At 44.0% G+C, this 27,621-nt stretch overlaps 2 protein-coding genes across 2 annotated transcripts; one reads left to right on the top strand and one right to left on the bottom strand.

Annotated features, from left to right (window-relative positions):
• Nucleotides 1-25: 25 nt before the first annotated feature.
• Nucleotides 26-11,304, bottom strand: skp2 (S-phase kinase-associated protein 2, E3 ubiquitin protein ligase). The gene is made up of 10 exons (XM_076303060.1): nt 11,226-11,304; nt 9,890-10,131; nt 9,424-9,535; nt 9,129-9,272; nt 6,540-6,674; nt 5,393-5,491; nt 5,042-5,169; nt 4,278-4,329; nt 2,837-2,944; nt 26-1,093 (listed from the first exon to the last, which is right to left on the bottom strand). Exons 1-10 carry the CDS (start codon nt 11,237-11,239, stop codon nt 889-891), a joined length of 1,239 nt encoding a protein of 412 aa, XP_076159175.1. The 5' UTR covers nt 11,240-11,304; the 3' UTR covers nt 26-888.
• A 434-nt stretch (nt 11,305-11,738) lies between these two features.
• Nucleotides 11,739-26,026, top strand: smarcb1b (SWI/SNF related BAF chromatin remodeling complex subunit B1b). Its single transcript, XM_076303056.1, has 9 exons — nt 11,739-11,872; nt 12,282-12,393; nt 12,525-12,633; nt 14,080-14,217; nt 15,086-15,213; nt 20,311-20,477; nt 20,803-20,993; nt 23,308-23,439; nt 25,402-26,026. The coding sequence occupies exons 1-9, from the start codon at nt 11,789-11,791 to the stop codon at nt 25,439-25,441; spliced, it is 1,101 nt and encodes a 366-aa protein (XP_076159171.1). The 5' UTR covers nt 11,739-11,788; the 3' UTR covers nt 25,442-26,026.
• Nucleotides 26,027-27,621: the final 1,595 nt, after the last annotated feature.

The raw sequence follows: 27,621 nt of genomic DNA, 5'->3' as shown, positions 1-27,621 counted from the left end.
TCAGATATAAAACAAAACAAAAAAATACACTAAGTAGAAAAACATTTATTTACATCAAGACATGAACAACTTCATGAATTCAACATACATCCATTTTTATAAAATAATTTCTAACAACCACCTCCAATGTAACTCTAGCACAACGTACTGTTCAGAGGTTAATTTATCAGATGAACCATGTTGCACACATCAGATGAACATATCCTATCAGCCAGGTATGGTGAAATCACAACTCAACAGGTTCATAAGAGTGCGATCCAGCTGCATACTGGACATTTCATTTAGCATCTTTTGAACAAACGGCACCTCACTTCAGGAGTTTTTTTTTTTTTTTTTTTGGACGCTTAATACTTCCCTGGGCAGTTGTGAACGCTTAAGCTCTTATAATACTTCCCTGGGTAGTTTTTACACGTAATACTTGCCTGAGTAGTATGTGAGCAGCAGCAGAGTTCTACATTAGAAAAGGCCATTTGAAACACGACTGCATGTTCACCAGCACACTGATTCTTCAGATTGTCGTACACACCAGGGCCCCAGAGCAGATAAAAATGTTAAAAGGCAGTAGTCAGGATGTGCCCACCAAAAATGTTATAATCGTTTTCCATGGTAACAACGATACGGTAAAAGTTTTGAATATTTTGAACATATCCATTGAAACAAATCTACATACGGTAAAAATTAGACATGGTTAAGTCAACGTAAAGCTGGTGTGAAAAGAAATTCTACCTGTCGACTCTAAAATTGATCTTGAATGACTGCTATCCAAATGAAACATTTGTACCATTGATAAAAATCCCTTTTCAGTCCTTGCTGGAACATTAACTAGTTGGCCAAAGGTTTTGATCCATTTGGCAAACTCCCACCCTTGTCACCTTTGACCTGGATGTACTATAGCCTATAAACCAGATGGCAGGGAAGCCCCCACATGGACACGCTGCCGCCTCGGCCGGAGGGCGACGGCCTGGCTATGCTGGTGAAGCGCTGGGAGTTTAAGCGCAGTTTGGGCAGCTCCTTCATCAACGCTGTCAGGTGGGTGTCCTGCACGAGGCCAAACACCTCCAGTGTCTGCAGCTCTGGAAACCGCTCAAATTCCCTGCAGGGAGACACAGAAGCCAGGAGAGACTGAGTGAATGGACGCACAGATGAGAGGGAGGCTCTTTCCTAAACTAACCCCTACATCCTTTGTAGGGGACCAACTCTGTTGGCACCGTCAGTTTATCAAGTGCCAACCTCCCAAACCAACCCCTGGGCACTGGAGGTGGGGAAGGGTCCACGAAGCCTTCAACAGCATCAATGCGGTTTGAGCAAGCATGTGCAATAGCTTCTACCCCTGCATCTTAACTCTACCCGCCAGTTGTTCAAAAAAACAACCGAAAAGGAGACCTTCATAAGAGAAGATGCATAGATCTACATGTTACAGCATATGGATGAAAATATAAAGATGAAATGCACGTATGCACACACACACGGTCGGTCAGCTTTGGAAAAAGGCCAAAGAAAAGGAAGGGGTGTGAGTATTTGTGTACTCACAGGAGAAAGGGTGTGTGTGAGTGACCAGTGTATGTGATTTTTTGTGTGTACTCATAGGAGAAGGGGTGTGTGTGTGTGACAGGTGTATGAGAATATATGAGCATATTCACAGGAGAAGGGGTGTATGTGAGTGTGTGTTTGACAGGTGTATGAGAGTATGTGTGTGTACTCAGGAGAAGGGGTCTGTGTGTGTGTGTGTGTGTTGGAGTGACGGGTGCATGAGAGTATTTGTGTGTGAGTGTGTGTGTGACAGGTGTACGAGAGTACTTGAGTGTACTCACAGGAGAAGGGGTGGGTGGGTGTGTGTGTGTGTGTGAGAGTGTGACGGGTGTATGAGAGTATGTGTGTGTGTGACTGGTGTATGAGCGTATGTGTGTGTGTGTGACGGGTGTATGAGAGTATGTGTGTGTGTGTGTGACGGGTGTATGAGAGTATATGTGAGTGTGTGTGTGTGACGGGTGTATGAGAGTATATGTGTGTGTGTGTGACGGGTGTATGAGAGTATGTGTGTGACTGGTGTATGAGAGTATGTGTGTGTGTGACTGCTGTATGAGAGTATGTGTGTGTGTGACTGGTGTATGAGAGTATGTGTGTGTGTGACTGGTGTATGAGAGTATGTGTGTGTGTGACTGGTGTATGAGAGTATGTGTGTGTGTGTGACGGGTGTATGAGAGTATGTGTGTGTGTGTGTGTGTGTGACTGGTGTATGAGAGTATGTGTGTGTGACGGGTGTATGAGAGTATGTGTGTGTGTGTGACTGGTGTATGAGAGTATGTGTGTGTGTGTGACGGGTGTATGAGAGTATGTGTGTGTGACTGGTGTATGAGAGTATGTGTGTGTGTGTGACTGGTGTATGAGAGTATGTGTGTGTGTGTGACTGGTGTATGAGAGTATGTGTGTGTGTGTGACGGGTGTATAAGAGTATGTGTGTGTGTGTGACGGGTGTATGCGAGTATGTGTGTGTGTGTGACGGGTGTATGAGAGTATGTGTGTGTGTGTGTGTGACGGGTGTATGAGAGTATGTGTGTGTGTGTGTGTGACTGGTGTATGAGAGTGTGTGTGTGTGTGTGTGACGGGTGTATGAGAGTATGTGTGTGTGTGTGTGTGTGTGACGGGTGTATGAGAGTGTGTGTGTGTGTGTGTGACGGGTGTATGAGAGTATGTGTGTGTGTGTGTGTGTGACGGGTGTATGAGAGTATGTGTGTGTGACGGGTGTATGAGAGTATGTGTGTGTGTGTGTGACGGGTGTATGAGAGTATGTGTGTGTGTGTGTGACGGGTGTATGAGAGTATGTGTGAGTACTCACAGCAGGGCAGCAGGGTGGATCTGATAGCAGCGGCTCAGGCCAAGATGTCTGAGGGACGACAGCTGCTGCAGGATGGGAAAACTGTCTATCGTCACCAGGACGCTATCACTGCACCAACAAACATTATAAAACATGTTTATTATACACACACACACACCATATGCCCAACACCACCACACACACACACACCATATGCCCAACACCACCACACACACACCATATTGCCCAACACCACCACACACACACCATATTGCCCAACACCACAACACACACCATATTGCCCAACACCACAACACACACCATATTGCCCAACACCACCACACACACACCATATTGCCCAACACCACAACACACACCATATGCCCAACACCACAACACACACCATATGCCCAACACCACACACACACACCATATTGCCCAACACCACCACACACACACACACGTTTCCCATACGTTGCCTAATCTGTGGCAGGGCTCCACACAATAATGTTCTATGTTGTACTATTTAAATTAGATAAGCTCCTTTCATTGAGCTGCGCTTTTTACGCACACAGCCTTTTCCTGCCCGGCCCAGCTCTCTCTTGTAACGGACCCGCCACCCCTCCTCTGTACATTTAACAAAACATTAACAATTGTTGAAGGATTGTTGTTGGTACTGCATAGAAGACAACTAAATTGCTATTAAATCCACTTGGCATCGTGACCATGCATGTTTGTTCAAAACCGCTGCATTCAAGTTAACTCTGCTAAGGACTAATCACAACATAGTAAATTGGGGAGACTAAACTAAGTTAAGTTATGCAATCAAGCAGTACCTCTAAGATAATGTTAGAATTGTTTGGATGTCGAGCTTAGCATGCTTACAGCTGCTTGTCAATTTCGACTAGGTTACTCGTGCAGGGCTCTATTCATTTTATTGACTGACACTGAATTTTCTCCAAAACCGAAGTGTTTTCCAAGACTCAAAAGTGCTTGTCCCAAGGAGAAGTAGTATTTTACCCAACTACATAGAAAACATGTATCCACACATATCAGTAGCCTTTTAACGGTGTTAAAACTCCCTCACAAATGTCCCTCCGCACAAACGTCTCAAAGTGACAGTCACTCAATTAGACCTACACACCAACAAGACAATCTTAAAATGACAGTAACTCAACTTAAACCTACAATGTATAACGCCCACCCCCCGCCACCACCAGAAATGTAATCCAATTCTGTGTGGGACACACACACACACACACACACACACACACACACACACACACACACACACACACACACACACACACACACACACACACACACACACACACACACACACACACACACACACACACACACACACACACACACACACACACACACACACACACACACACACACACACACACACACACACACACAGCTGAAAAGGTTTGTCTTTCAGCCAATTCCTCCTCACCTGAGGTCCAGATGGACAATATTGGGACATCTCTCCACCAGGCACCTCATGTCTGCATTATTAAAACAGGGAAATATTTTCAATACACAAAGCATTGTGCGTCTATCTTCCTGCACATACTTATATCCACACACTACAAGAGCTCCCCCTAAAACTAGCAGCCTTGGAATGTTGTAGGAGGATTTTGTTAATGCTGAAACAGTTGTAATCTGCTCTGGCACACTACAGCAGCACTACACTACACTACAGCAGCAGTACACTACAGCAGCACTACACTACACTACACTACAGCAGCGCTACACTACACTACACTACAGCAGCGCTACACTACACTACACTACAGCAGCGCTACACTACACTACACTACAGCAGCGCTACACTACACTACAGCAGCACTACACTACACTACAGCAGCGCTACACTACACTACAGCAGCGCTACACTACAGCAGCGCTACACTACACTACAGCAGCGCTACACTACACTACAGCAGTGCTACACTACACTACACTACAGCAGCGCTACACTACACTACAGCAGCGCTACACTACACTACACTACAGCAGCACTACACTACAGCAGCACTACACTACACTACAGCAGCGCTACACTACACTACACTAGCGCTACACTACACTACAGCAGCGCTACACTACAGCAGCGCTACAGCAACACTACACTACAGACCATGTCTAATGTTTAATACTGAATGCTAGTTCACTGTTCGGAGTAGAAACCAGCATGGTGAGCTGTGATGTAGTTACCCTCCATGGTGAGGTTCTGTCGGTAGCCACTGATGTTAAGCTGGGAGATAGATGGAGTGACGTTGCTCACCACGGCTTTCACATGCTCGTTGCTGAAGTCACACCAGGACACGTTCAACTCAGTCAGCCTGCAGATGAAAGGGAAGGGTACGGTTTCATTAAATTCAGAGCCTGTCAAACCTCATTCCCATAGCAGAGGCCTTCCAGTGCCTAACAATAGACAGAAAATATATCAACACTAACTACACTCATAATATAGTCACTGCATTCTTAACTTAAACAGTAAAGAGCAAAAAGGTAGAATATATTGTGCAATCAGTAAAACTCAAATATGGACGTGCTCAGTTTTACCGTGTGCAGGACTGGAGCATTTGGGCCAGTGTTTCAGAGGAGAATCCTGAACATCCACTCAGGTTGAGGCGCACCAGCTGTGGATTCTGTGCCAGAGACCTGAACAGCAGGAACAAACACCATCAACGCAGGAACAAACACCATCACCACTAGGCCTTTCCTGCACTCACTCCCTGTTACATTCACCATCATGAATAATCCTCAGTATTCCAATTCCTATGAACAATATTGCCATAGCAACTGTGGTTACAGAACCAAAATTAAATGCAATTCTGCATTTTGCAGTGCAACTTTGCATTCCCTGAAAGAAACTTCTCATGATTTGGTTATAGTAAACAGTTACATCTTACAATTAAATTTACCATTAACCAAATACAGGTTACCGTAATAATAGTGCTGCCGCGATTAGTCAACTATGTAATCAACCATGAAAATTAGTCGACGGCAATTTGTTTTAGTCGACATGGCGTTTTACTATTGACCGCTTATTTATTTTGGTCTCCCGTCTCAAACAGCTCACTGTAATTCATCTCCAGAGCATTCAGAGTCTGTCTAGTCTGTACTGTTTATTAACTCTTGAGAAGTACAATGACTTTCTTTGGATGTTAAACAGGCTACTAAGACTTTGCCAGTAACGTTTTAAACCCCGCCACGCACTCAAGTGTAAACGCGAGCAGCATAGCTGCCTGCCTGCTTTCAGCGCAATTTATTATTAAGCAGAGCTAAATGGGGGAAGCTAAGCTAAGCGTAGTAGGCTAGTCCAGACTCTGATTAATATGGTATACTATAGCCCAATGAAAATGCAGATGCCTATGCTTAGATTGTTAATACATAATGTTCTTGAACAGTTTACTTAATGAGCTTCTAACAAAAGTAGGCTGATATTGATGTGAAGGTTAAGGTGAAAGCCTTTTTAAGTAGAGAAGAGCTAACTGGCTGCAGCATGAAGGGCATGAGCAATGTGACTAGCAGGGACTACAGCACAACATGGAGTATTGAAATAGGAATATAATGTTATGTTACACATTACTACACACAGAAACTGATGAATTTAGAAAGTAGGTTTGCAACAGATAACACATACTAGAGGTAGTGCTAACACATGTGATATCATTTGGTTTAAACAGGGTGCGAAGTTTCTACATACTGTAGAATGCCGTCTGAGAGAACAAGCCCCTCCAGACTGAGATTCTGTAGCTGTGTGCAGCGGGAAATAACGTCATAAACGACTTCAGGTGAGACGGTGCAGCCGGACAGGTCCAAGTGCTGAACCCGCAGTGGTCTGTGGGCAGAGGGATTCAAAGGTCACTCTTTACAATAAATAACCTATTGATGTACAATATAATCACAATATGAAACTATGACACAATAGGCTTGGACTAGGTAAACAAGCCCTACAAGGTTAGGTCAGTTCACTTTGTCTGTACACCTTGTATGAAAACAGCATCACACTAGTAATTTTGTTTGTGATAAAATGTTTAAATGATGGTGTGTTCGATTTGCCCTTAGTCATGACATATCAAACAATCTCCATAAACTCCTACACTACACACTCATACTACAAGGATCATAGACTCTAGCTCTCAGAACTTTCTCTTTATGGGTAAAGCATGGTTCTCCAATAGAACTTCAGGGTATATACAGAAATTCTTAAGTTGAATTTAATACCTTTTAATACCTTCTTTAATACCTTCACAACATTTTTTAATACCAACACGACTTGCAACTAGCGGCAACCTTTCGAAATTCAGTGTTGGGGGGTAACTAATTATAAAGTAACGGATTACTGTAATTTAGTTACTTAATTTTCTGAGTAAGAAAGTGTAGCAATGCTTACAATTAAAATCAAGTATCTATTATTACAGTTCCTGGATACTTTGTTCCTTTTTGCTTAAATAAAAACACTGACCTATACACAATTATTTGTTATTTAATCCTAACCCAAGATAAAAAGTTATTTCATTGTGTAGGAAGAGCACACACCACTTCTCCAGCACTACACTCTCTCAATCAAGACAAAATGACAAATGAAAATCAGGAAAGATTTACTGGACTTTCTTCCAAATAGGCCCACGACCATACGCAGTACACACACACACACACACACACACACACACACACACACACACACACACACACACACACACACACACACACACACACACACACACACACACACACACACACACACACACACACACACACACACACACACACACACACACACACACACACACTTTGCCAGTCAAGGTATCACATTCAAAAATAGGTGGTCACATTTTACAAAAATACTAATTATTGATTGGGTGCTGCTGGAGAATGTGGGCCCATGTGATAAAATACTTTTGGGCCTGCATGCTCCCCATGACGAACATTTTTAAAAAATAACCCCTTAAATGATGACTTCTGGGGACTTTTGTGGAAACTAATTGATACATTGACTTAAAATATATTATATTATAATATATTGATAGCATATTACAATACAGCCTATAAAAACCTACACAGGTTGTTATATTCAACACATTTTTAGCAAGTCTATTAGGACTTTGATCTCATCACATACTACATCAAGGGAGCAAGCTTTGAATAATGTAAAGTTCACACCTGTTAAACTAACCTTAACATGACATTTACTGAGGGTAGAAAATGCTAAATCTTATAGGCTAAACCTTATCTTATAGCCTAAACAAAGCAACACTGTCAGGCCTATGTTTTACCTCTATTCTGTAGTCAAGGCAGGGGTAGTTCATTGCAAATAACCCCTTATAACATGTACATCTGTTTACATGTTATATTTTTGCTTTTTCCCCTTTCATTTAATTATATATTTGTTTGAATGAAAAGGCCTTCTGCCTTCATGGGGACTTTTAATTTGAAAAGGGGTTATTGTGATACTGTATGTAGGCTAGGCCTAGTTTACTGTAGGCTATGTCTGCTGCTCTTACAGCCTGTGTCATTGAAAACGCGATGGCGCAAATGATTACCTTTTTGGATGACAATAACAACTGGTAGCGTAGACATACTGATAGCTTTGATTAAGCCTCAATGACGCATATTTATGTGGAGAGACGGTAGCCCTACGGGGCCGATGAGCCACTGAGCCAGGCAGTAGACTCTTCCACCTCTGACTACATCCGCACATTCTTGTTTGCTGGCTAGTAGACTATGTGACCTGACGGCATTCACTCCCATCCAGGTGACATTTATTGTCTTTTTTTTTTTACAGACGTGGCAATAAGCCTCTTGGCTGTTGCCAACTAGCCTAAGCCAGTCTTTGAATCGAGTCCTCTAACCAAATGTCTGAAAAACTACATTTTCCCATGACTTCGTCTAGTAGCGAACATTTGGCAACAAGTTTTGGCAGCAAGCCAGCCATATATCCAGTTTGAGGGGGCGCGGCGCGAACGCACACTGACATATCTCTCAGGTCCTACTCGCACATATAATTAATATGATATAAATGCGAATTTTAGGAGATAGGGGCCTGGGCCTGCACTTAACACAAATGGAAAACCTCATAGTTGGTGGTTAGAAAATGTAATACCTCATCAGATGACGTTTATTACTTTTTAATACTTTTAAATGGCCTTAAATTTGGCTAATTTCATTTACTACCTTTTAATACCTTTTACAACCCCGCGGACACCCTGAACTTACTCTTTATGGGTAAAGCATGGTTCTCCAATAGAACTTACTTTTTATGTGTAAAGCATGGTTCTCCAATAGAACTTACTCTTTATGTGTAAAGCATGGTTCTCCAATAGAAGTGTGTGGGCATCGTAGTCTCAGGGCACCAGCAGACAGCACCTGGCCGAGAGCGTTGCCAAGTCGCACCTTTCCCTCCAGATCCACACTCTGCCAGAGGGACTCGTCAAACCTAGTGAACACCAACAACACACCTCCATCAGTGCACGGACACACAGAATCACTTACGCCCATAGAGGAACTCTAGCATACAGGGAACTCCAAAGATGCATGAAATCCCAGTTGTGTCTTTTCAGTTGTGAAGTGTAGATGCGGTAACATACGAGAGCTGGTGCCAGCGCTTGCAGACCCTGGAGGTCCGGAGCAGATCCCGCAGCGAGAGGCAGGACAGGATCCTCAGAAGCAGCTCATCAGGTAAATGGTCCCAGCATACACCTACCATATTTGATAAAGATCAGAAATCAGAACCACAGTCATAACAGGATGAGACAGTTTCACAGGTCGCAATTCCATTTAGGAATACATAAAAACAACAGATCGTTTGGGGATTATGCTAATTTGAGACAAATGTAGGTCCTGTGATATGCAGATAATCAAGACCACTCCTTCAGATGCAGTCATTTCAGAAACTCGAGGTCTGCAATGTGTTATGTAATAACGGAAACCTGTTCTGAAACCAGAAAACTTGCAAGACAATTTGGTGAAAGTAGATTATGACCTACTTTTGAATCTTGTAATGAGTCCTCGCAAAGTATTATATAAACAGACAATACTGAAAGAGAGGCATACCTAGAGAATCTCTCCGCCTCCTGGGTCGTCTTGCCAAAATAAACACGTTTTCTTCGTTCTCCTTCCCTTTGTCTGTAACCCGCTGGTGTTTACGAGGTGGCGACCAGTTCTGAATAAGTTCTTGTGGAGTGTTTTCGGCATCGAGGCATGCAGCGTGGGGTCGTTTCGGGCGTTTATTTTTCTGTGAGGCTAGCAGGGAGCTCTCCAGCTTCTCGTTCAAGCAAGGGAGCTCTTGAAGGGGCCTAGAGAAAGATGATACCCTCAGTCAAAGAATAACCAACACATCTGTAGAATGTCATACCATTAAACGGCACGCCAACGCAATATTAAATAGGCACTGCGGAAGACGTATTATAGTGTGCCACAAATGCGCCCAGGCATGTGGCGTCTGCAATTGAGCGCCAAGCGGATTCCTCTTATCCTTCTTCGGAATGATCACTAAACTACATTTAAAGAGTTTCTGCAAAACAACCCCATCGTATGAACAATCTTTAAAACATCACGAATTAGTTATTGACAGATGTGAACCTGCAAAAATGTGAGTAAGTAGTAGACAATGAGGTTGGTGCGGAACATTAACATCTTGCTATGGCTATAATAAACAGACAAGTCTGCGGGCTTGGTGTGCTAGCGTTTGCCTTGCCGCCAAATGACATCTTATTGATTGACAAAGACGTTACGTAAAATGTAATGAAATTGATTATCTATAGACGTGACCCTTGCGCAGATTTCACTTTTATATCCACTGCTTTGGACAGCGTTTTGCTTTATGGGCACCAACTAACGTAAGACCGTAGTGCCCGCCATTATGCTAGGCAAACGAGCAGCTTAGCTCAAGAGATAGCACCGTCTGATCGCGCCATAAACTAGTTACAAAGACCCACTTACGATATTAATAGAACATACGGTTTAGAAAAGGGAATATGGGAATAAGTATACGTATAAACATGATACAAATTACATAAGAACAAATTGATTCGTTACACATGTTTGGCTTTGACTACCCGACAAATTGAGCGCGCAAACGTCGATTCTATGGAACTCCTGTGTAAGTGTAATATTTGTCCTTCGGAGTTTATTCCGACACGTGATCACAGATTATAATTTAGATGTGTCTGGTTTCAACCTCCATAAATAGCTATTTAACATCTTCTGCCACTAATCTAGAATTTAATGGCTAACGTAGCTCTACCCTGGGACACTCTTGTGCGTCTCAATCTAGAACGTCATCTATTCCACACATTCAAATGTTCGACTAATCTAACCGCGTTGCTCATGCCCATAACCAAAAGACATATAGCTTCTACAGAAAGTCTGAAATTAAATTAAGTCATACCTTTCCATTGACATTTTAAAACGTATGAGTATCCCCCAACTTCACAAGAGCAGCAGCAGTATCCCTCTCGACTCTCAAGCGGGACGATTTAAACCTCCCGCACACTTCCGCTTCCTTCTTCTTCTACGATTAGGCGGGCTACGCTCTGCGCATGTAAACAACAATACCGAGACTAGTGCCCCCTGTTGGAAACTCTTGTGCAAGTTGGACCAGCGAAAATGTACCACATATCAACAGATACGTTTAGGTGTAACATGTTTATGTAGACGGTAAGACACCAGACAACATAGTATGGTATAGTAAAATACAAGATTTACATTTGGCCACATCAAAATTTTCGCCATAAATCAAGCATTTCTGAGGAGGAAAGTGGAGAGGAAATTATAGTACTAGAATCGCTGTTTTCCTCCACAACAGCAGACGTCAGTAACGGGCTTCACATTTAGAGCTACCCTACCCTGCAGGAAAGTCAAACGAAGAAGAAGAGCAAAGCGAGCGATTGCGCAGACGCAGTAGGCTAGTTTCTGGTTACTGTCTATGGTTGCAACAAGCTAACGGCAAAGATGGCGCTAAGTAAAACCTTTGGTCAAAAGCCGATAAAATTTCAACTCGAGCAAGATGGAGATTTCTATATGGTTGGATCAGAGGTATACACAATTGAATCAACTTTATGCTCATTTGTTCGTATAGAATCATAATGAACATAAAAAGAAATGCGTTATATAAATGCCCGCTAGCACTTCCCACTAGCTAGCTCTTTGTTTCTTAATTGCTTACAGTTCACACTATGCGTTTTTAAAGCATGAATTAATATTTTGTCAGCTTCTTGTCGTGGGTGCATATAGACCTAATTTAATTTCATTCCGCTCAGTTTAAAATGACCTCTTCAACATATTAAAGGATGCTTTTCCAAACAGGCCTGTTACTGAATGAAGCCAGCTAGTGGTAGCTAGCTAACGTGAGCTAACAGATGACAGCAACACAACGTAATCTGAAACTTTACTGGACGCTAGCGGGCGTTTACTGGTGTTCTAAAGGCTTGCTTACTGCTTACAGGTTGGAAACTACTTACGCATGTTTAGAGGGTCCTTATACAAAAGGTACCCATCATTGTGGAGAAGGCTCGCTTCTGTCGAGGAGCGAAAGAAAATAGTTGCCTCATCACATGGTAAGCGAATGTTTACGTGATCTCATTTTCTATGGGAATACATCACATTTCTTATGGACCCTTACGTTTCATCTGTCAGGTCAGTATTATTCTGTGTTAGTTTGATGTTGCTAATGGATATACACCTTTAGCCACCAGCGTGACTCTGCTGAAGGCCTCGGAGTGTGAGGAGATCTTTGAAGGCAACGATGAGAAATATAAAGCTGTGTCAATTAGCACGGAGCCTCCTGCGTATCTCAGGTAACACTGGGTGGAAAACGAAAGTAAAGTAGCCAACTGTTAAGCAATATTTATTTATAAGTGACACCGATGGAGTGAATATAATGTCAGTAATGTACAGTGCATACGGAAAGTATTGACATTTGACAGCCTTCACTTTTCTACACATTTCGGCATGTTATAGCCTTATTCCAAAATGGATTCAATTCGTTTTTTCCCCTCAAAATTCTACGCACAATACCCTATAATGACAACATGAAAAACGTTTTTAAAAATGTTTGCAAATTTATTAGAGATAAAGAACGAAAATATAATATTTACATAAGTATTCACAGCCTTTGCTCAATACTTTGTTGTGGCACTTGTGGCAGCAATTACAGACTCAAGTCTTTTGGAATATGATGCCACAAGCTTGGCACACCCTATCTTTGGCCGGTTTTGCCCATTACTCTTCACAGAACCTCTCGAGATCCATCAGGTTGGATGGGGAGTATCGGTGCACAGCCATTTTCAGATCCCTCCAGAGATGTTCAATTGGATTCAAGTCTGGGCTCTCACTGGGCCACTGTAGGATATTCACAGAGTTATCCTGAAGCCACTCCTTTGATATCTTGGCTATGTGCTTACTGCTTAGGGTCGTTGTCCTGTTGAAAACTGAACCGTCGCCCCAATCTGAGGTCAAGAGTGCTCTGGAGCAGGTTTTCTTCCAGGATGTCTCTGTACATTGCTGCATTCATCTTTCCCTCAATCCTGGCTAGTCTCCCAGTCCCTGTCGCCGAAAAACATCCCCACAGCATGATGCTGCCACCTCCATGCATCACTGTAGGGATGGTATTGGCCAAGTGGTGAGCGGTGCCTGGTTTCCTCCAAACATAACACTTGCCATTCACGCCAAAGAGTGATCTTTGTCTCATCAAACCAGAGAATTTTGTTTCTCATAGTCTGAGAGTCTTTCAGGTGCCTTTTGGCAAACTCCAGGTGGGCTGACATGTGCCTGTTACTAAGGAGTGGCCTCCATCTGGCCACTCTACCATACAGGCCTGATTGGTGCAGTAACGATGGACATTCTTCTGGAAGGTTATCCTCTCTCCAGAGGTACCCTGGAGCTCTGTCAGAGTGACCATCGGGTTATTGGTAATTGGGACGGCCAGCTCTAGTCCTGGTGGTTCCAAACTTCATTCTTATTTATGTATGATGGTCTGTGCTCACTGGGACCTTTAAAGCAGCATTATAATTTAATCCATTGAGGAATAAGGCTGTAACATAACAAAATGTGGAAAAAATTAAGCGCTGTGAATACTTTCCGTATGCACTGTAAATACACCTGAACCTAGTTACCTCAGTGTACATCAAACATTATTGCATATAGCATTATATGCAGCACAGCTGCAAAAAGGTCAGCGAGCGAGCATTTCTATTGCATGTAGTTAATCTTGTTAACACGTTGTCTATCCTCACTTCCTGCAGGGAACAGAAGGCCAAGCGAAATAGCCAGTGGGTGCCCACCCTCCCCAACAGCTCCCACCACCTGGACGCTGTGCCCTGCTCCACCGCCATCAACCGCAACCGCCTGGGCAGAGACAAGAAAAGGACTTTCCCTCTATGGTAACTAGAGAGGTCTAACTCTTTTTTTGGTGGTGTTGATAAAAAATTCTGTACTCTTTCAAAACTTCTCCACATTAGTGTTTAATCTTCCTGTAAAGACCATACACAATATGCCAGTTTTATTTCATTTGTGAAGGGGGGAAATAAAAGATGTACTGTATTTATGGACCATTATTAATATAGAATATCATGAATATAGAATATCATTAATCATCGTTTTTTGTCTAAGGGAAGTGCTGATATATTTTAGTCTCTCAATAGGATACCCATTTTCCAAAAATCCTGGATATCCATTTTCCAAATATTATGTTAATATTATGTTAAATATTACATGGAATTCCTGGTGGCGTAAGGGACTTTCCATTTCGTTGCAGTTTAATTTGGAGGTGAAAAATAGATTTCCATTAGCCTAGAGCAGTCAGAAATCCACAACATGATCCAGCCGTAATCCATGAGAACTGTTCTCTCTCTCTGCAGCTTTGATGACCATGATCCAGCCGTAATCCATGAGAACTGTTCTCTCTCTCTGCAGCTTTGATGACCATGATCCAGCCGTAATCCATGAGAACTGTTCTCTCTCTCTGCAGCTTTGATGACCATGATCCAGCCGTAATCCATGAGAACTGTTCTCTCTCTCTGCAGCTTTGATGACCATGATCCAGCCGTAATCCATGAGAACTGTTCTCTCTCTCTCTGCAGCTTTGATGACCATGATCCTGCCGTAATCCATGAGAACTGTTCTCTCTCTCTCTGCAGCTTTGATGACCATGATCCAGCCGTAATCCATGAGAACTGTTCTTTCTCTCTGCAGCTTTGATGACCATGATCCTGCCGTAATCCGTGAGAACTGTTCTCTCTCTCTCTGCAGCTTTGATGACCATGATCCAGCCGTAATCCATGAGAACGCCTCCCAACCAGAAGTTTTGGTTCCCATCCGGCTTGATATGGAGATTGATGGGCAGAAACTGCGGGATGCTTTCACTTGGAACATGAATGGTAATCATGATTTCTGACCATAATTTATAAAGTAGGACATCACTATACACCGGGGACGATCTGAGAAGCAGCCATTTGCCATTTTCAGTTGTTTAACTGTCATTTGTCCTGTACGATGGTATTAATGGCATAAGCCAGAGATCTCAGTAGTGATAGACTTTGGTACTGAATATAACTCCCCTTCAAAAGGATGCAACTCTTCCAAGGATTCCTCTCCTAGCACTTCTGACAACCTGGCACACCTAACACACATTTACCATGCTCTTCCCTCCTATACCTTCTCCTCCTACCACACTGTAATGTAGGCACTTCTATCCTCTAGTACTAGTGTTGAAAGATGCAGTGGTAATTCACCCTTTGTTAAGTCCCGCCCTTCTTAGTTACTGTTGCTATGCCTGGCAAGCTTTAACACCCTGCACGTCTATCACATAGGGGGAGAACCGGGTCTTTTCAATGAAATGTCATTTACAAAGACATCGTACCACACTGAAAGCTAATATTTTGTCACTAGCAACTTACATTTGTCCTCTGTCAAATACAGTTGTAATTTCAGCTCTGAACAAAACCTTATTTATTTATAACCTAGTTATTTAAGCAGAAGTCGAATGTGCGTTTTGTTTCATTCGTCTCTCCTGGCCAGAATGAATGGAACAGGCATGGGGGACGAAAGAAACATTACATTACATTACATTACATTTGGCTGACGCATTTTTAGCCAAAGCGACTAACAACATGGTAAACAGTTTAAGTTTTAGAGCAATTCTCAACAATATTAGGACAATTTAAAAACATTAGAGTACAGTAAGAATAAGTGCATCAGTGAGTGCTGTTTTTAACATTTACGTGTCAGTTTAAGACGGCTGGTGAGTGCTAGGATCAGCAAGACTTGTTGTAAGTGTTGCTATGAGAGGAGATGTTCTCTAAAGAGCTGGGTCTTCAGGAGTTTTTTGAAAATGGAGAGGGATGTCCCTGCCCTTGTAGGAACTGGCAGTGTGTTCCACCAACGAGGAACAACAGATGAGAACAGTTTGGATTGGCCTGAGCGTACCGGAGGTAGAGCTAGACGTCGTTCGTCTGAGGAGCGCAGCGGTCTGGAGGTAGCGTATGTCTGTATGAGGGCATTTAAGTAGGTGGGAGCAGAACCGGAGACTACTTTGTAGGCAAGCGTTAGAGCCTTGAATTTGATGCGGGCCGCCATAGGTAGCCAATGTAGCTGGATGAGTAGCGGGGTAACATGTGCCCTCTTGGGTTGGTTGTAGACCAGGCGCGCCGCCGCGTTCTGGATCATCTGAAGTGGTTTCACTGCGCAGGCTGGGAGACCTGTCAGGAGGGCGTTGCAGTACTCGAGTCGTGAGATGACTATTGCCTGAACCAGAAGTTGGGTGGCATCTTGAGTTAAGTAAGTCCTGATTTTCCGTATGTTGTAGAGTGCGAAACGGCATGACCGGGCGACTGAGGCGACATGATCTGAGAAGTTTAGTTGGTTGTCGAGAACAACTCCTAGATTTCTTGCAGTCCTGGTAGGTGAAACAGCCAGGGAGTCAAATTTGATGTTGATGTCGTGGTGTATGGTAGGTTTAGCTGGGAGGACCAGCAGTTCAGTCTTTGAGAGGTTCAGCTGGAGGTGGTGTGCCTTCATCCATGTAGCTATGTCTGAGAGGTAATCCGAGATCCGTGCTGAAACCAAGGGGTCATCAGGTGGAAAGGACAGATAGAGCTGTGTGTCGTCTGCATAGCAGTGGTATGAGAAGCCATGTGAACGGATAATCTGTCCCAAGGAGGTGGTGTAGATAGCAAAGAGAAGGGGGCCCAGTACTGAGCCCTAGGGGACCCCTGTGGTGAGATGGTGAGGTGCAGATAGCTGACCAAGCCATGATACGTTAAACGAGCGTCCTGTGAGGTAGGATTCAAACCAGGAGAGAGCAGAACCAGAGATTCCCATGTTGGCGAGTATAGAGAGAAGGATGCGGTGATTAACCGTGTCAAAGGCAGCCGATAAGTCAAGCAGAATGAGTACTGATGACCGAGTGGTCGCCCTGGCTTCTTTTAAGGCTTCTGTTACAGACAGCAGAGCCGTTTCGGTAGAGTGGTCGCTTTTGAACCCAGACTGATTTGGATCCAGAAGGTTGTTCTGTGAAAGAAAGTCAGAGACCTGTTTGGAGACTGCTCGTTCAATGCCTTTGGATAGGAAAGGCAGGAGTGAGACAGGGCGGTAGTTCTCGACTTGAGCAGGGTTGAGAGAAGCTTTCTTAAGTAACGGTGTTACCCGGGCCATTTTGAACGCTGTTGGAAATGTGCCGGAGGTTAGCGAGGCATTGATCACATGTGTGATAGCTGGTGCGATGGTCGGGCTGATGGACTGAAGTAGGCTCGTAGGTATAGGGTCCAGCGAGCATGTGGTAGGACGGCTGCATGTCAGGAGTCTAGATACTTCATTCTCGGAGAGAGGCGTGAATGCTGAAAAGGATGATCTAGCAGTCCCTAGAGGTTGTAGGAGTGCGGTATCTGAGTCAGATGCGTTGAGTGGGCATGTAGAGAATTGACTGCTGATTGCCGCCACTTTGTTTGTAAAACTTGAGGCGAGGGTATCTGCAGTAAGGCTGGATGGAGGAGGAGGCATCTGAGGGTTGAGTAGCGATTTGAAGGTTGAAAAAAGTTTTCGAGTGTCTGTAGCGCTGTTGATTTTGTCATTGTAGAAAGCCGTCTTAGCAGCAGTGATGCTGGCTGAGAAGGAGGTCAGGAGTGTCTGGTAGTTTTTGAGGTCATCAGTTAGTTTGGATTTGTGCCATTTCCTCTCCGCGGCTCTGAGTTTGGTGCGCTGCGATCGGAGGGTATTATTTAGCCAGGGATGAGAGTGTTTGGATTGAGCTGGCCTTGTGGTAAGAGGGCACAGCTCGTCTAGACACGAGCTCAGTGTGGAGCAGAGCGAGTCTGTGGACTCATTAACCTCCAGAGAGGAGAAGGTGTTGAGTGGAGGTAGACCTGAGGCAACCACAGAGGAAAAGTACGTTGGAGACAGGTTCCGGATGTTGCGGCGGAACGTGACCATCGGCTGAGGAGCCGGAGGCTGTTCTGTCAGGCTGACGTTGAACTGGATGAAGAAGTGGTCAGAAAGATGGAGAGGCGTCACCGTGAGGGTGTCTGTGCTGCAGTTCCGAGTGAAGATCAAGTCAAGCTCTTTGCCAGCTTTGTGTGTCGGTGGGCTTTGAACCAGTTTGAGGTCAAAGGAGTGGATCAGGGCCAAAAAGCCCGCTGAGCCTGGGGCATCTAAGTGGATGTTCATATCGCCGAGAACAAGAAGTGGACAGTCATGCTCAGGGATGGAGGACAGCAGAGTGTCAAGTTTGTCCAAAAAGTCGCCTAGTTGGCCTGGAGGGCGGCAGATGACCAGCACGTAGAGTTTTGCTGGGGTGTTCACTGTGATGGCATGGAATTCGAATGAGACATATTTGTTTGAAGGCAGTAGCGGGGTGAATTTCCATTTGTTGGAGATCAGCAGGCCCGTCCCACCTCCTCGTCCAGATGGGCGAGGGGTGTGGGATAGTGTAAGGTTAGTGGAGAGTGCAGCCGGGGTGGCTGTGTTCTCTGGTTTGATCAAAGTCTCAGTGAGAGCAAGGAGTTCCAACGAAAGGTGGTTGGCATAGCCAGCTATGAAGTCCGTTTTGTTGACTGCGGATTGACAGTTCCACAAGCCCATGGAGAAGGAGGTTTCTGTAGGTGAGGACCGTTTAAGTTGCTGTAGGTTAAGGCGATTTCTGCCCCTTTTGGCATGATGCCGTTTTCTGCGATGGCCTGTGATAACAGATATGGTGGAATGGCACATTTTTGCCTTTGTCGGCGCCTGTGCTCGGTGAACTTGTACAGGTAAACTTGCTTGTCTTGACCACGTCCGTCTTAAACGAGGGCTGACGCTTACGCTGACGCTTCGGCAACAGCCTCTATTGTTATGCTGACAGGAATTGCATGCAGCTGTCCTCGTGTCTCACTAATGATGAATCAGCGTAGACCGCCCTCTGACGTTCGCACAGCTTAGATTGTTCAAAAGGGTGTTAATTACTGTCAACTGAAAGTCCACTCGCTCACACCGACCGAAACTCGCAGTTTCAAGTAGCCTCCTCCCTCAGCTGTTTCCAAACGCCCAGAGTCCAATTCTAAACAATTGGAGAGGATTGGCCAGTAGTAGCCTATGGGTTCTTCCTTTCTCTCTCCCAACTCACTGCAGTTGTTGTCCATTTAAGATATGTACTTCCCACAACTTCAGTATTTGACAATATATCATGAATGGTACTTCAAATAGGTGTTATTTTAAATAGATTGCTGATGGGCTATACATCTTGGTGAATGTCTGTTAACAACTTCTTCATCGTGAAGCGTGTATCTCGCGGTTATGGAAATATCATGCAATATGCTATTTTTTTTATAGTTAGAACAATATGTGTTCCCAATTATATAATGTTTCTATAGTGTAACATGTTATTTCACTGTGTCTAAGTGGGTTAGGGCACCACACATCCAAATAAGTGCCCTTCATACCCACAGGCCTTCAGTCTCCAAAGGTTAACATGGCAGAACTCGAAAAGCTTGCCAGACCTCCCGTGCCTAGTGACGGGTTGCTAAGCCACGATTGGCCTGTGGCGGTTTTCGGGTGTGGCTTAGGCGAAGGGTCAATTCATAACTAAAGTCTGCACTGTAGCTTAAATATTATTCTATTGCTCCAAGTTGCTTTGGATAAAAGTATCTACCAAATGAATAGATGCAGTGCAAATGTACTCTAGGGATCAGATCGTCATCCGGACATGTGCACATGAATGAATGTAACACTGAAATCCTGTGTCTGAAAATATATCTTTATTGATTTTTCAACTGTCCCATGCCCAATGCCCCCCCTGCTTCTCTTCCCCTCTGTCCTTCTCTCTCTCCTTCCCTGGCTCTGTTTTTCTCTCTTTCCCTCTGTCCCTCTTTTTTCTCTCTCTCTTCCCCTCTGTGTTTTTCTCTCTGCCTCTGTCTCTCTCTCTCTCTCTCTCTCTGTCTCACTCACTCACTCTCTTTGTTTTTCTCTCTTTCTCTGTCTTTCTCTGTTCTCTTCACTCCTTTCAGAGAAGCTCATGACCCCAGAGATGTTCGCGGAGATCCTGTGTGATGACTTGGACCTGAACCCCTTGACCTTTGTTCCTGCTATCGCCTCTGCCATCCGCCAGCAGATGGAGTCTTACCCCACTGACAGCCTGTTGGAGGAGCAGACGGACCAGAGGGTCATCATTAAGGTGGGTGTGGGGGGCGGGTCGGCGGGTAGAGATGTCACGATTGGGGAATGTTTGTCTATCTTTGATTGTATAAAATGTGTGTGTGACTAAACTACAAGATGTAGGTTTGTGTGTTTTCTTTCTGTATGCCTGTCTGTGTATGAGTACTCGCAGAAATGAGTGGTTGCTTAGCGACATTATGTGTAGGGGGCAGCGTGTTTGATTTTCTTGTGTTGGGCTTTACAGACTGACTATCAGAGAGTGGCTGACTGGCTGATTTCTTGTTTTAACTGTGTGTGTGTGTGTGTGTGTGTGTGTGTGTGTGTGTGTGTGTGTGTGTGTGCAGCTCAACATCCACGTTGGGAACATCTCCCTGGTGGACCAGTTTGAGTGGGACATGTGTGAGCAGGAGAACTCCCCTGAGCAGTTTGCACTGAAGCTGTGTTCTGAGCTGGGCCTGGGCGGAGAGTTTGTCACCACCATCGCCTACAGCATCAGAGGACAACTGAGCTGGCACCAGAGGACGTACGCCTTCAGGTAAAACTCACACACACACTCACACACACACACACACACACACACACACACTCACACACACACTCACACACACACACACTCACACACACACACACACACACTCACTCTCTCTTGGGTACACACTTCGCACCTACACCGACATACTCAGAAGTGCTCTAATTTCTAGAACTGGGCGCAGACAGGATTAATTCACTTAATTATTTTTAGAAGTACTTGCGCACACACACCAATACACACAAGGGACACACTCCTGTTTATACAGGTGCTCCTCCTCCCGGTGTATTGCCATGGCGGCGCACACACTAAAGCACTTAGCCTCTTGGGCTTGCGTTGGCAGCTAGCGATAACTTGGAGCCGACAGGACAAGAGCAGGGGATGGAGGCATTTAGGCTGTCAGTCAGCGAGCTGTCACTCAGGCGGTCTTAACATGGCTCCGTTTGATTAAATCCAGACTGCACACACACACAAAGAGCCACTCGTGCCTCTCTCTGTAGAACATCTGATCCTAAACAGATTGTTACATGATTTATTGTTAAAACTGTGCTGACTCCCTTGAGCATGCAGATATGGGGAAGTTTTATTTATGCTTCTTATATTTATTTACCATTTTAAAGTATGAACGCAGTGGGTGATCATGGGTGATGACTCCAGTGCCTTTATTTGGAAATGAGTTTCTTGCATCCATAGACTATAGCCATATAAAGCCTGTGGTGCCGGTCCCTGAGGGACTACGCATACCCACCAAGTGGATGAAAGAGCAGTTTATGCTTAGCATACAGATTCACAGATCATGCCAGAATGTAGCATTGTGTGAACGTGCATGTGTGTGGTTTCTGTAGATAACATGGACAAGATTATTTGATTAACAGAGTTTCTTCAGTCATGTGCGTGCGTCTGGTGACGTCGTTGTTTTGTGGCGTTTTTTTTTTCTCAGTCTGTGATCCTGGTCTTGCATGACCCCAGTAATAGCCAGATTTCTAGTGGCCTTAGACAGCGTTCAGTATGAGATGTGTGTAATAGTGACTTGGCACGCTCGATGGTGTTTTATGCCCCCAACGTCGTCTTCCAGGCCACCGCTGACTTAAAGGCACCTAATCCCAAACCTAACCCTAATCCTAACCTTAACCCATGCCTAACCCTAGTGCCTTCCAGGCAGCGCTGCCTTGAAGACAACGTTGGGGGCATAAAATACCAAGAAACACTTGGCTCTGAAACAAATTGGCCTTCTGAGTGTCCTTGACACAAACAGAGAGGAAGAGAGAGACCACATCCTGTTTACAGGAAGAAACCTCTACAGATATATTCAGAGTTTTTCTGTGTGAGAGATTGACCAGCTGTTCACATCCATCCCGTGGTTGGTGGTGTAACATAGGTTACAGTGATACAGTACAAGGCTGATACCTCACGAATGGTCTTCTCTCCCTGAATTCAGTCAGAGTTTTTTGTCACTTCCTTCTCATCTCATGTCTCCTGTCTGGTGTCATTGAGGAAATGTTTCCAGTGATTCATATGACTATTCATATGACTTCATGAAACACAGTGTTTCCCATACATTGACTTATTTGTGGCGGCCCACTACAATATCAACATTGACCACCACACAATGATTTTCCAAGTTGTATTAAATTGTGCTGAAATCTGGTTAGCATCATAACCACGCTGTGCTAATTTGTTAAAAACTGTTGTATTCAAGTTAATTCTGCAAACCAACCACCACAGATGGAATTCAGTTCTGTGGGAAACACTGAAACACTTTTTGTGTCATGATCTGCCCTATTCGGTTATTAAGTCATAATGCAATAATGGGCTGATAATTCTTTCTCCGGGTCCAACGGCTTTTTAGAGCAGCTCCTTTTTTCCTCCATAGGCAGTAAAATAATAAAAGAAATTCCGCTATTCAGAGTAACCTTTAACAAAAAATGTCATCCTACTACTTACTTGTTGCAACCTAATACAATCCTATTTTTCGCGGAAGCCTGGATGTTACCCTTGATTGCATCATCTGGCTGCACAGCTACAGTAATTACTCTGTTAAAGTTAAGCGATTTTGTGATACCCTCACTAAAATGGAGGTTATGGTGACAAGGTTTACAAGTTGCAAAAACCGGCTGGCTGCACTAGTAAACGTTTTTGACGAAAAAGCTGTAAAAATGGAACTTATTCACAATATTCAAATTTTGCGACCCACCTGTAGTCTGTCCTTGTGCCTCTATGCCACAACACAATCCTTTAAGACTGCTCCACAGTAAAGTGTCTTTGTGATGATATGGTGGTTTCATCCTTGCCTGATTGATGTGGCGTCCTGTACTTGCAGTGAGAACCCCCTGCCCACGGTGGAGATTGCCATCAGGAACACGGGAGACGCTGACCAGTGGTGCCCCCTGCTGGAGACCCTCACGGACGCCGAGATGGAGAAGAAGATCAGGGACCAGGACAGAAACACCAGGTGAGAGAACAGGGGAGAGTGGAGGAGAAAGCGCCCAGCCAGGAGGCAGATGAGGTGGAGGGAAAGAACGAATAGCTTGGAGAGCTCTTAATACTTTCATGCCAGATGAATAAAACAGACATGGCAGAAAGAGATGGCACATGACAAAACGCAAGGGATAACTGCCCAAGCCTGAACCCCATGCTTCAGTTAGCAACCCCATTTTCCATCTGGGGAAAATCCCTGGAGGGATTGAGCATAAAATGTCCTGGCACACACATGGCAACTATTGAATTCTAAAATATACTAGCTCTTCATAATCTTTAGCTTCCTTTTATTTGACAGGGTGAAGTATATCAGAGGATAGATAGATAGAGAAACTGGCACCAAGTGATTTCCCACGCTAGCTATTCATGTCTTATCCATGCGTTCTCCATGTGTTTTCCATGTGCATAAGCCTTCTTTTCCGGATCTTGCTGATGTAGCACTAAAATATTCTAATACAACCACTTATAGACCAATAACCTCGTTACAGTGTGAACTACAAGCCTCACACATAAATGAGATCTTAGAATTAAGATGACAGGAAAATGATAGTCCCTTTAGATACTTGACATTTTCTGACAATTGATCTCTTGTAAGGAGTGGAAGCCTTGAAAGACAATATCTCAGCAGAGACAGAATTCCATAACCTGATTTTGAGGGAGATTGATTATTTCACCTCTTGTGAGATGACATTATAGACCCTTTCAAGAGAGTTCCATTATCAGCATCTTATCACCCGGAGAGAAGAAATACTCTTTTCTGATTGGCTGGTGGGGTGGCTATTAATTCTGAATAACAGGACACCGTTGCATATTAATGCTTATGAATGGTAACTACAGTGATGGCCAAAAGTGTTGGCACCCATGCTAAAGTTGACTGAAAAGAGGAATATAAAATCATCTTTTGGAAATTGATCTTAATGGCTTAAGTGAAACATGAGGAAATGTCTAACCTTTAAGGACACCAATTTTCTTAGTGAATGAATAATGTATCATAAATAAATAAATGTTCTTTCTTAAAATACAGGGGTCATAAGTATTGACACCCCTATGTTAAATTCCCATAGAGACAGGCAGAATTTTATTTTTAAAGGCCAGTTATTTCATGGATCCAGAATACTGTGCATCCTGATAAAGTTACCTTGGCCTTTGGAATTAAAATAGCCCCACATCATCACATACCCTTCACCATACCTAGAGATTGGCATGGGTGTTATTTCAGTTAGCCTATTAGCTGGTTTGATTTGCATTGAGCTCAATGAGCATCAAACCAGCTAATAGAAAATTGGTGTCCTTAAAGGTTAGATATTTCCTAATTTTCCACTTAAGGCATTAAGATCAATTTCCAAAAGATGATTTTATATTCCTCTTTTCAGTCAACTTTAGCATTGGTGCCAACACTTTTGGCCATCACTGTATAACAACCATAGAGGACTACGGTTGCAGGCTTTGCAACAATGGAATCAACTGTAAACAAGCTATCGCTGGCCAATGGAAGGTGTACAACAAGCTGAACTTGAGCTTCTTTTTAAACGAAATCGCGTGTTTCCTTTGCTTTACAGTGGCAACCGGGTGATAAGTGGGATAACGGCCTTCGAGGTGTGTCCAGTTATACGGAATTAATGGACTCGGGCTGCGCATCGGGGAGTTTTTTGCCACTCGCCCTCGTCCATTAATTCCGTATAACAGGACACCTCGGCGGCCGTTATCTCTTACATAGTTGGCCCCACATGCATTATGTTATCTTAATGCAGAGGAAGTAGATCGGGAACCAAATAGAATGTTCAAGCATTGTTTTTGTTTTTATTGTGGAAAGGGTCTATAATACACACACTTCACATAAGTGATGTGAAAGGTAAGTGCTTATTTGTGTTGGATGATTTTCAACTGGCTTCGGGAGCAATTACTTACGCGTGTGTGATTGTGTTTGCCCCTTCAGACGCATGCGGCGACTTGCCAACACCGCTCCAGCCTGGTAGAGGACCAAGGCCTGATTGACGTGTTGCCAGCTCACTCCTGATTGGCTGAACCTCCTAGAGCTCTTGGACACCCCCCCCCCCCACTCCCACCCCCCAATCACATTCCACATTCCGCATGCGTCCGCTTGACTCTGGCATCCACAGCACTGCCAGCTCAGCCAGGCAGGACACTGCACCTCACCCAAACTCTGTAGTGTAGGCCAACGAGCCTTAGACGAGTCGTAGACCCCCGCGATCTAAAAGAACCTCAAGGAGCCCAGTCCAGTCGCGCACCTGCCTCCCTACCGAATCCGTTCCAGCATCCCTTCCACCAGTTTCGGGCACAGCGGAATGTACTGGCCGATTGAGCTCCTCTTCGCAGATCCATTTTAGCAAGCAGCTATCTCTGGACGCTCAGATATTACTGGGCTTTTGAAAAGTAAAGGTGGTGCTCAGCATATTTCTTTCTCGTGAATGACATGGCTCTTTTTTTTTTTTTTTAAGTGTGAAATTGAGTCTGTTACTAATAAACATTGCTTATGTTTTTTTGTTTTTTATGTTTTCAAAATTTGTCTTGTGTTGATTCATTAAATGATTTGAAATGAAGGAGTAGGTTGATTTGTGATGTTAAGATGCGTTGGCTGGCAACTGCTTTAGGCCTGCGGGAGGAATGTAGCCCATAACTAATTTACCTCCACTGTTCCATCTCATTAGCAACTGCTTGTGTGCCACAGAGCTCCTGAACACACCGGTTCTCTCTCACCCAGAGGGGAGAGGGGTTCACTATGTCAATTTGAAACCCAAGATGCTGCATCTTTCAGTGGTTTGTGGTTCAAAGTCACAAGCACCCCACTGATAACCACCAAGAGATCTAAAGGCCCACAAGCTCCTGAAGCAATCTGTTATAAAGCACCTAATTAGTGGTTTTTACGGTGCATGAAGAAAATACATTTTGCACCAGGCGCTAGTCCTCCTTGGCGAGGCATACTTATTGTAAACTTTGGTAGACTGACATCTATATCGTGTTTGTCTTGGATGGAAAACTTTGTTTTAAATAAATCCTTGAGATACATATAGAAACATTTACACTGAGGAGCTTAACAGACTTTGTAACAGGGCTGTATAGCGTGGGGTGGGGGGAACAAAAACAAAATATCCATAACATTTTTAAGTGAAAGCGAGCAGCCAAAGCCTGACATGCCTGCGGTCGCCGGGGTCAAGTGCAGCAGGAGCCTGTCGGGAACTAGACCAGCGCTGACTTGTCTTCCCTTGTAGGCGGGCGTCCACGTGATGTGCAACCACACATCATCTTCCCCTCCATACTGGCGGAGGGCACGCACAGGATACCCTGAATGATCACTGGCGCTTTTTGTCTGGAAGTCTCAGCTAGCAGAGATTTTGCCTCACTTTGATTAATACATTGAGCGAGTGACACCTTGGGAAGTGCTTAACTATCGCTTCATGTACTGCATAAACACTGCTTTGCAATATAGTGCTGTAGCCCTTAATCATTTGTCAGTATGTGACATGTTTAGATTGAACAAGTGAATTGGGAAAAGCACTGAAGGCAATGCAAGGGCTATCATTTATGGAAGGGATTCATTCCACCTTTTCAAGGGACTGTTTCCTGGAAGCATGTAGCTCCTCTGACCAACCCCTTCTTCCCACATGAAAGAATGTGGGTTTCTATTAAAACACACCAAAGGGTGGATTTGTCATTTAAAGGACATCAAACAGGAAAAGGGGAAGCTGCCCTTAATTTCCTGTGTACATTAAGTCTCCTTTTCACTATCTAATAGAGGTAAATGCATTTACAAGTTGTTAAATTGCGGTGTTTGATAGAGCCTTACGTTTCCCATCTTTCTGTGCTGAACTGGATTAAAACGTTCATGATGAAAGCCATGCACAGCAAACCAGTGTTGTATACTGTTTTTAAATGTTTCCTAGTGTTTAATTTAATGCAGTGGGCCTTGGGCATGCCTACAGTGCTGTAATTGTATAATCTATTCAACAAACCTTTTGTTCAGTCCTTCAAATAAGCATACATACATTTTTAAATGTCTTACAAAGGCCTGACGTCTGCACAAGTTAAACGAAAACATGCCATGTGGAGCTCGGCATAAAGAAGGGGATGAGGCAACTAATCAGAACATGGTGTCTCTGACAAAGAAAACCCCAGTCGCAGTCCTATAACAGATTGA

Source organism: Alosa pseudoharengus, unplaced genomic scaffold (genome assembly GCF_046254945.1).
Source record: "Alosa pseudoharengus isolate Yale_2024_CS ecotype anadromous, Long Island Sound unplaced genomic scaffold, YU_APseudo_1.1 YU_APseudo_1.1_scf_24, whole genome shotgun sequence".
Lineage (NCBI taxonomy): Eukaryota > Metazoa > Chordata > Actinopteri > Clupeiformes > Clupeidae > Alosa > Alosa pseudoharengus.
The sequence above is the reverse complement of the archived record's forward strand: the minus strand, read 5'-3'. Positions and strand labels throughout refer to the sequence as shown.

What these genes read in the sequence shown, in the direction of transcription:
- skp2 (XM_076303060.1), bottom strand. An exon ending in ATGCTCCAGTCCTGCACACG is followed by an intron (nt 5,170 to 5,392) that starts GTAAAACTGAGC and finishes TTTCATCTGCAG; the next exon opens with GCTGACTGAGTTGAACGTGT. An exon ending in ATCCACCCTGCTGCCCTGCT is followed by an intron (nt 1,094 to 2,836) that starts GTGAGTACTCAC and finishes GTCTCCCTGCAG; the next exon opens with GGAATTTGAGCGGTTTCCAG.
- smarcb1b (XM_076303056.1), top strand. Translation starts at nt 11,789, where the DNA reads ATGGCGCTAAGTAAAACCTTTGGTCAAAAGCCGATAAAATTTCAACTC. An exon ending in AATAGTTGCCTCATCACATG is followed by an intron (nt 12,394 to 12,524) that starts GTAAGCGAATGT and finishes ATACACCTTTAG; the next exon opens with CCACCAGCGTGACTCTGCTG. An exon ending in TTTCACTTGGAACATGAATG is followed by an intron (nt 15,214 to 20,310) that starts GTAATCATGATT and finishes CACTCCTTTCAG; the next exon opens with AGAAGCTCATGACCCCAGAG.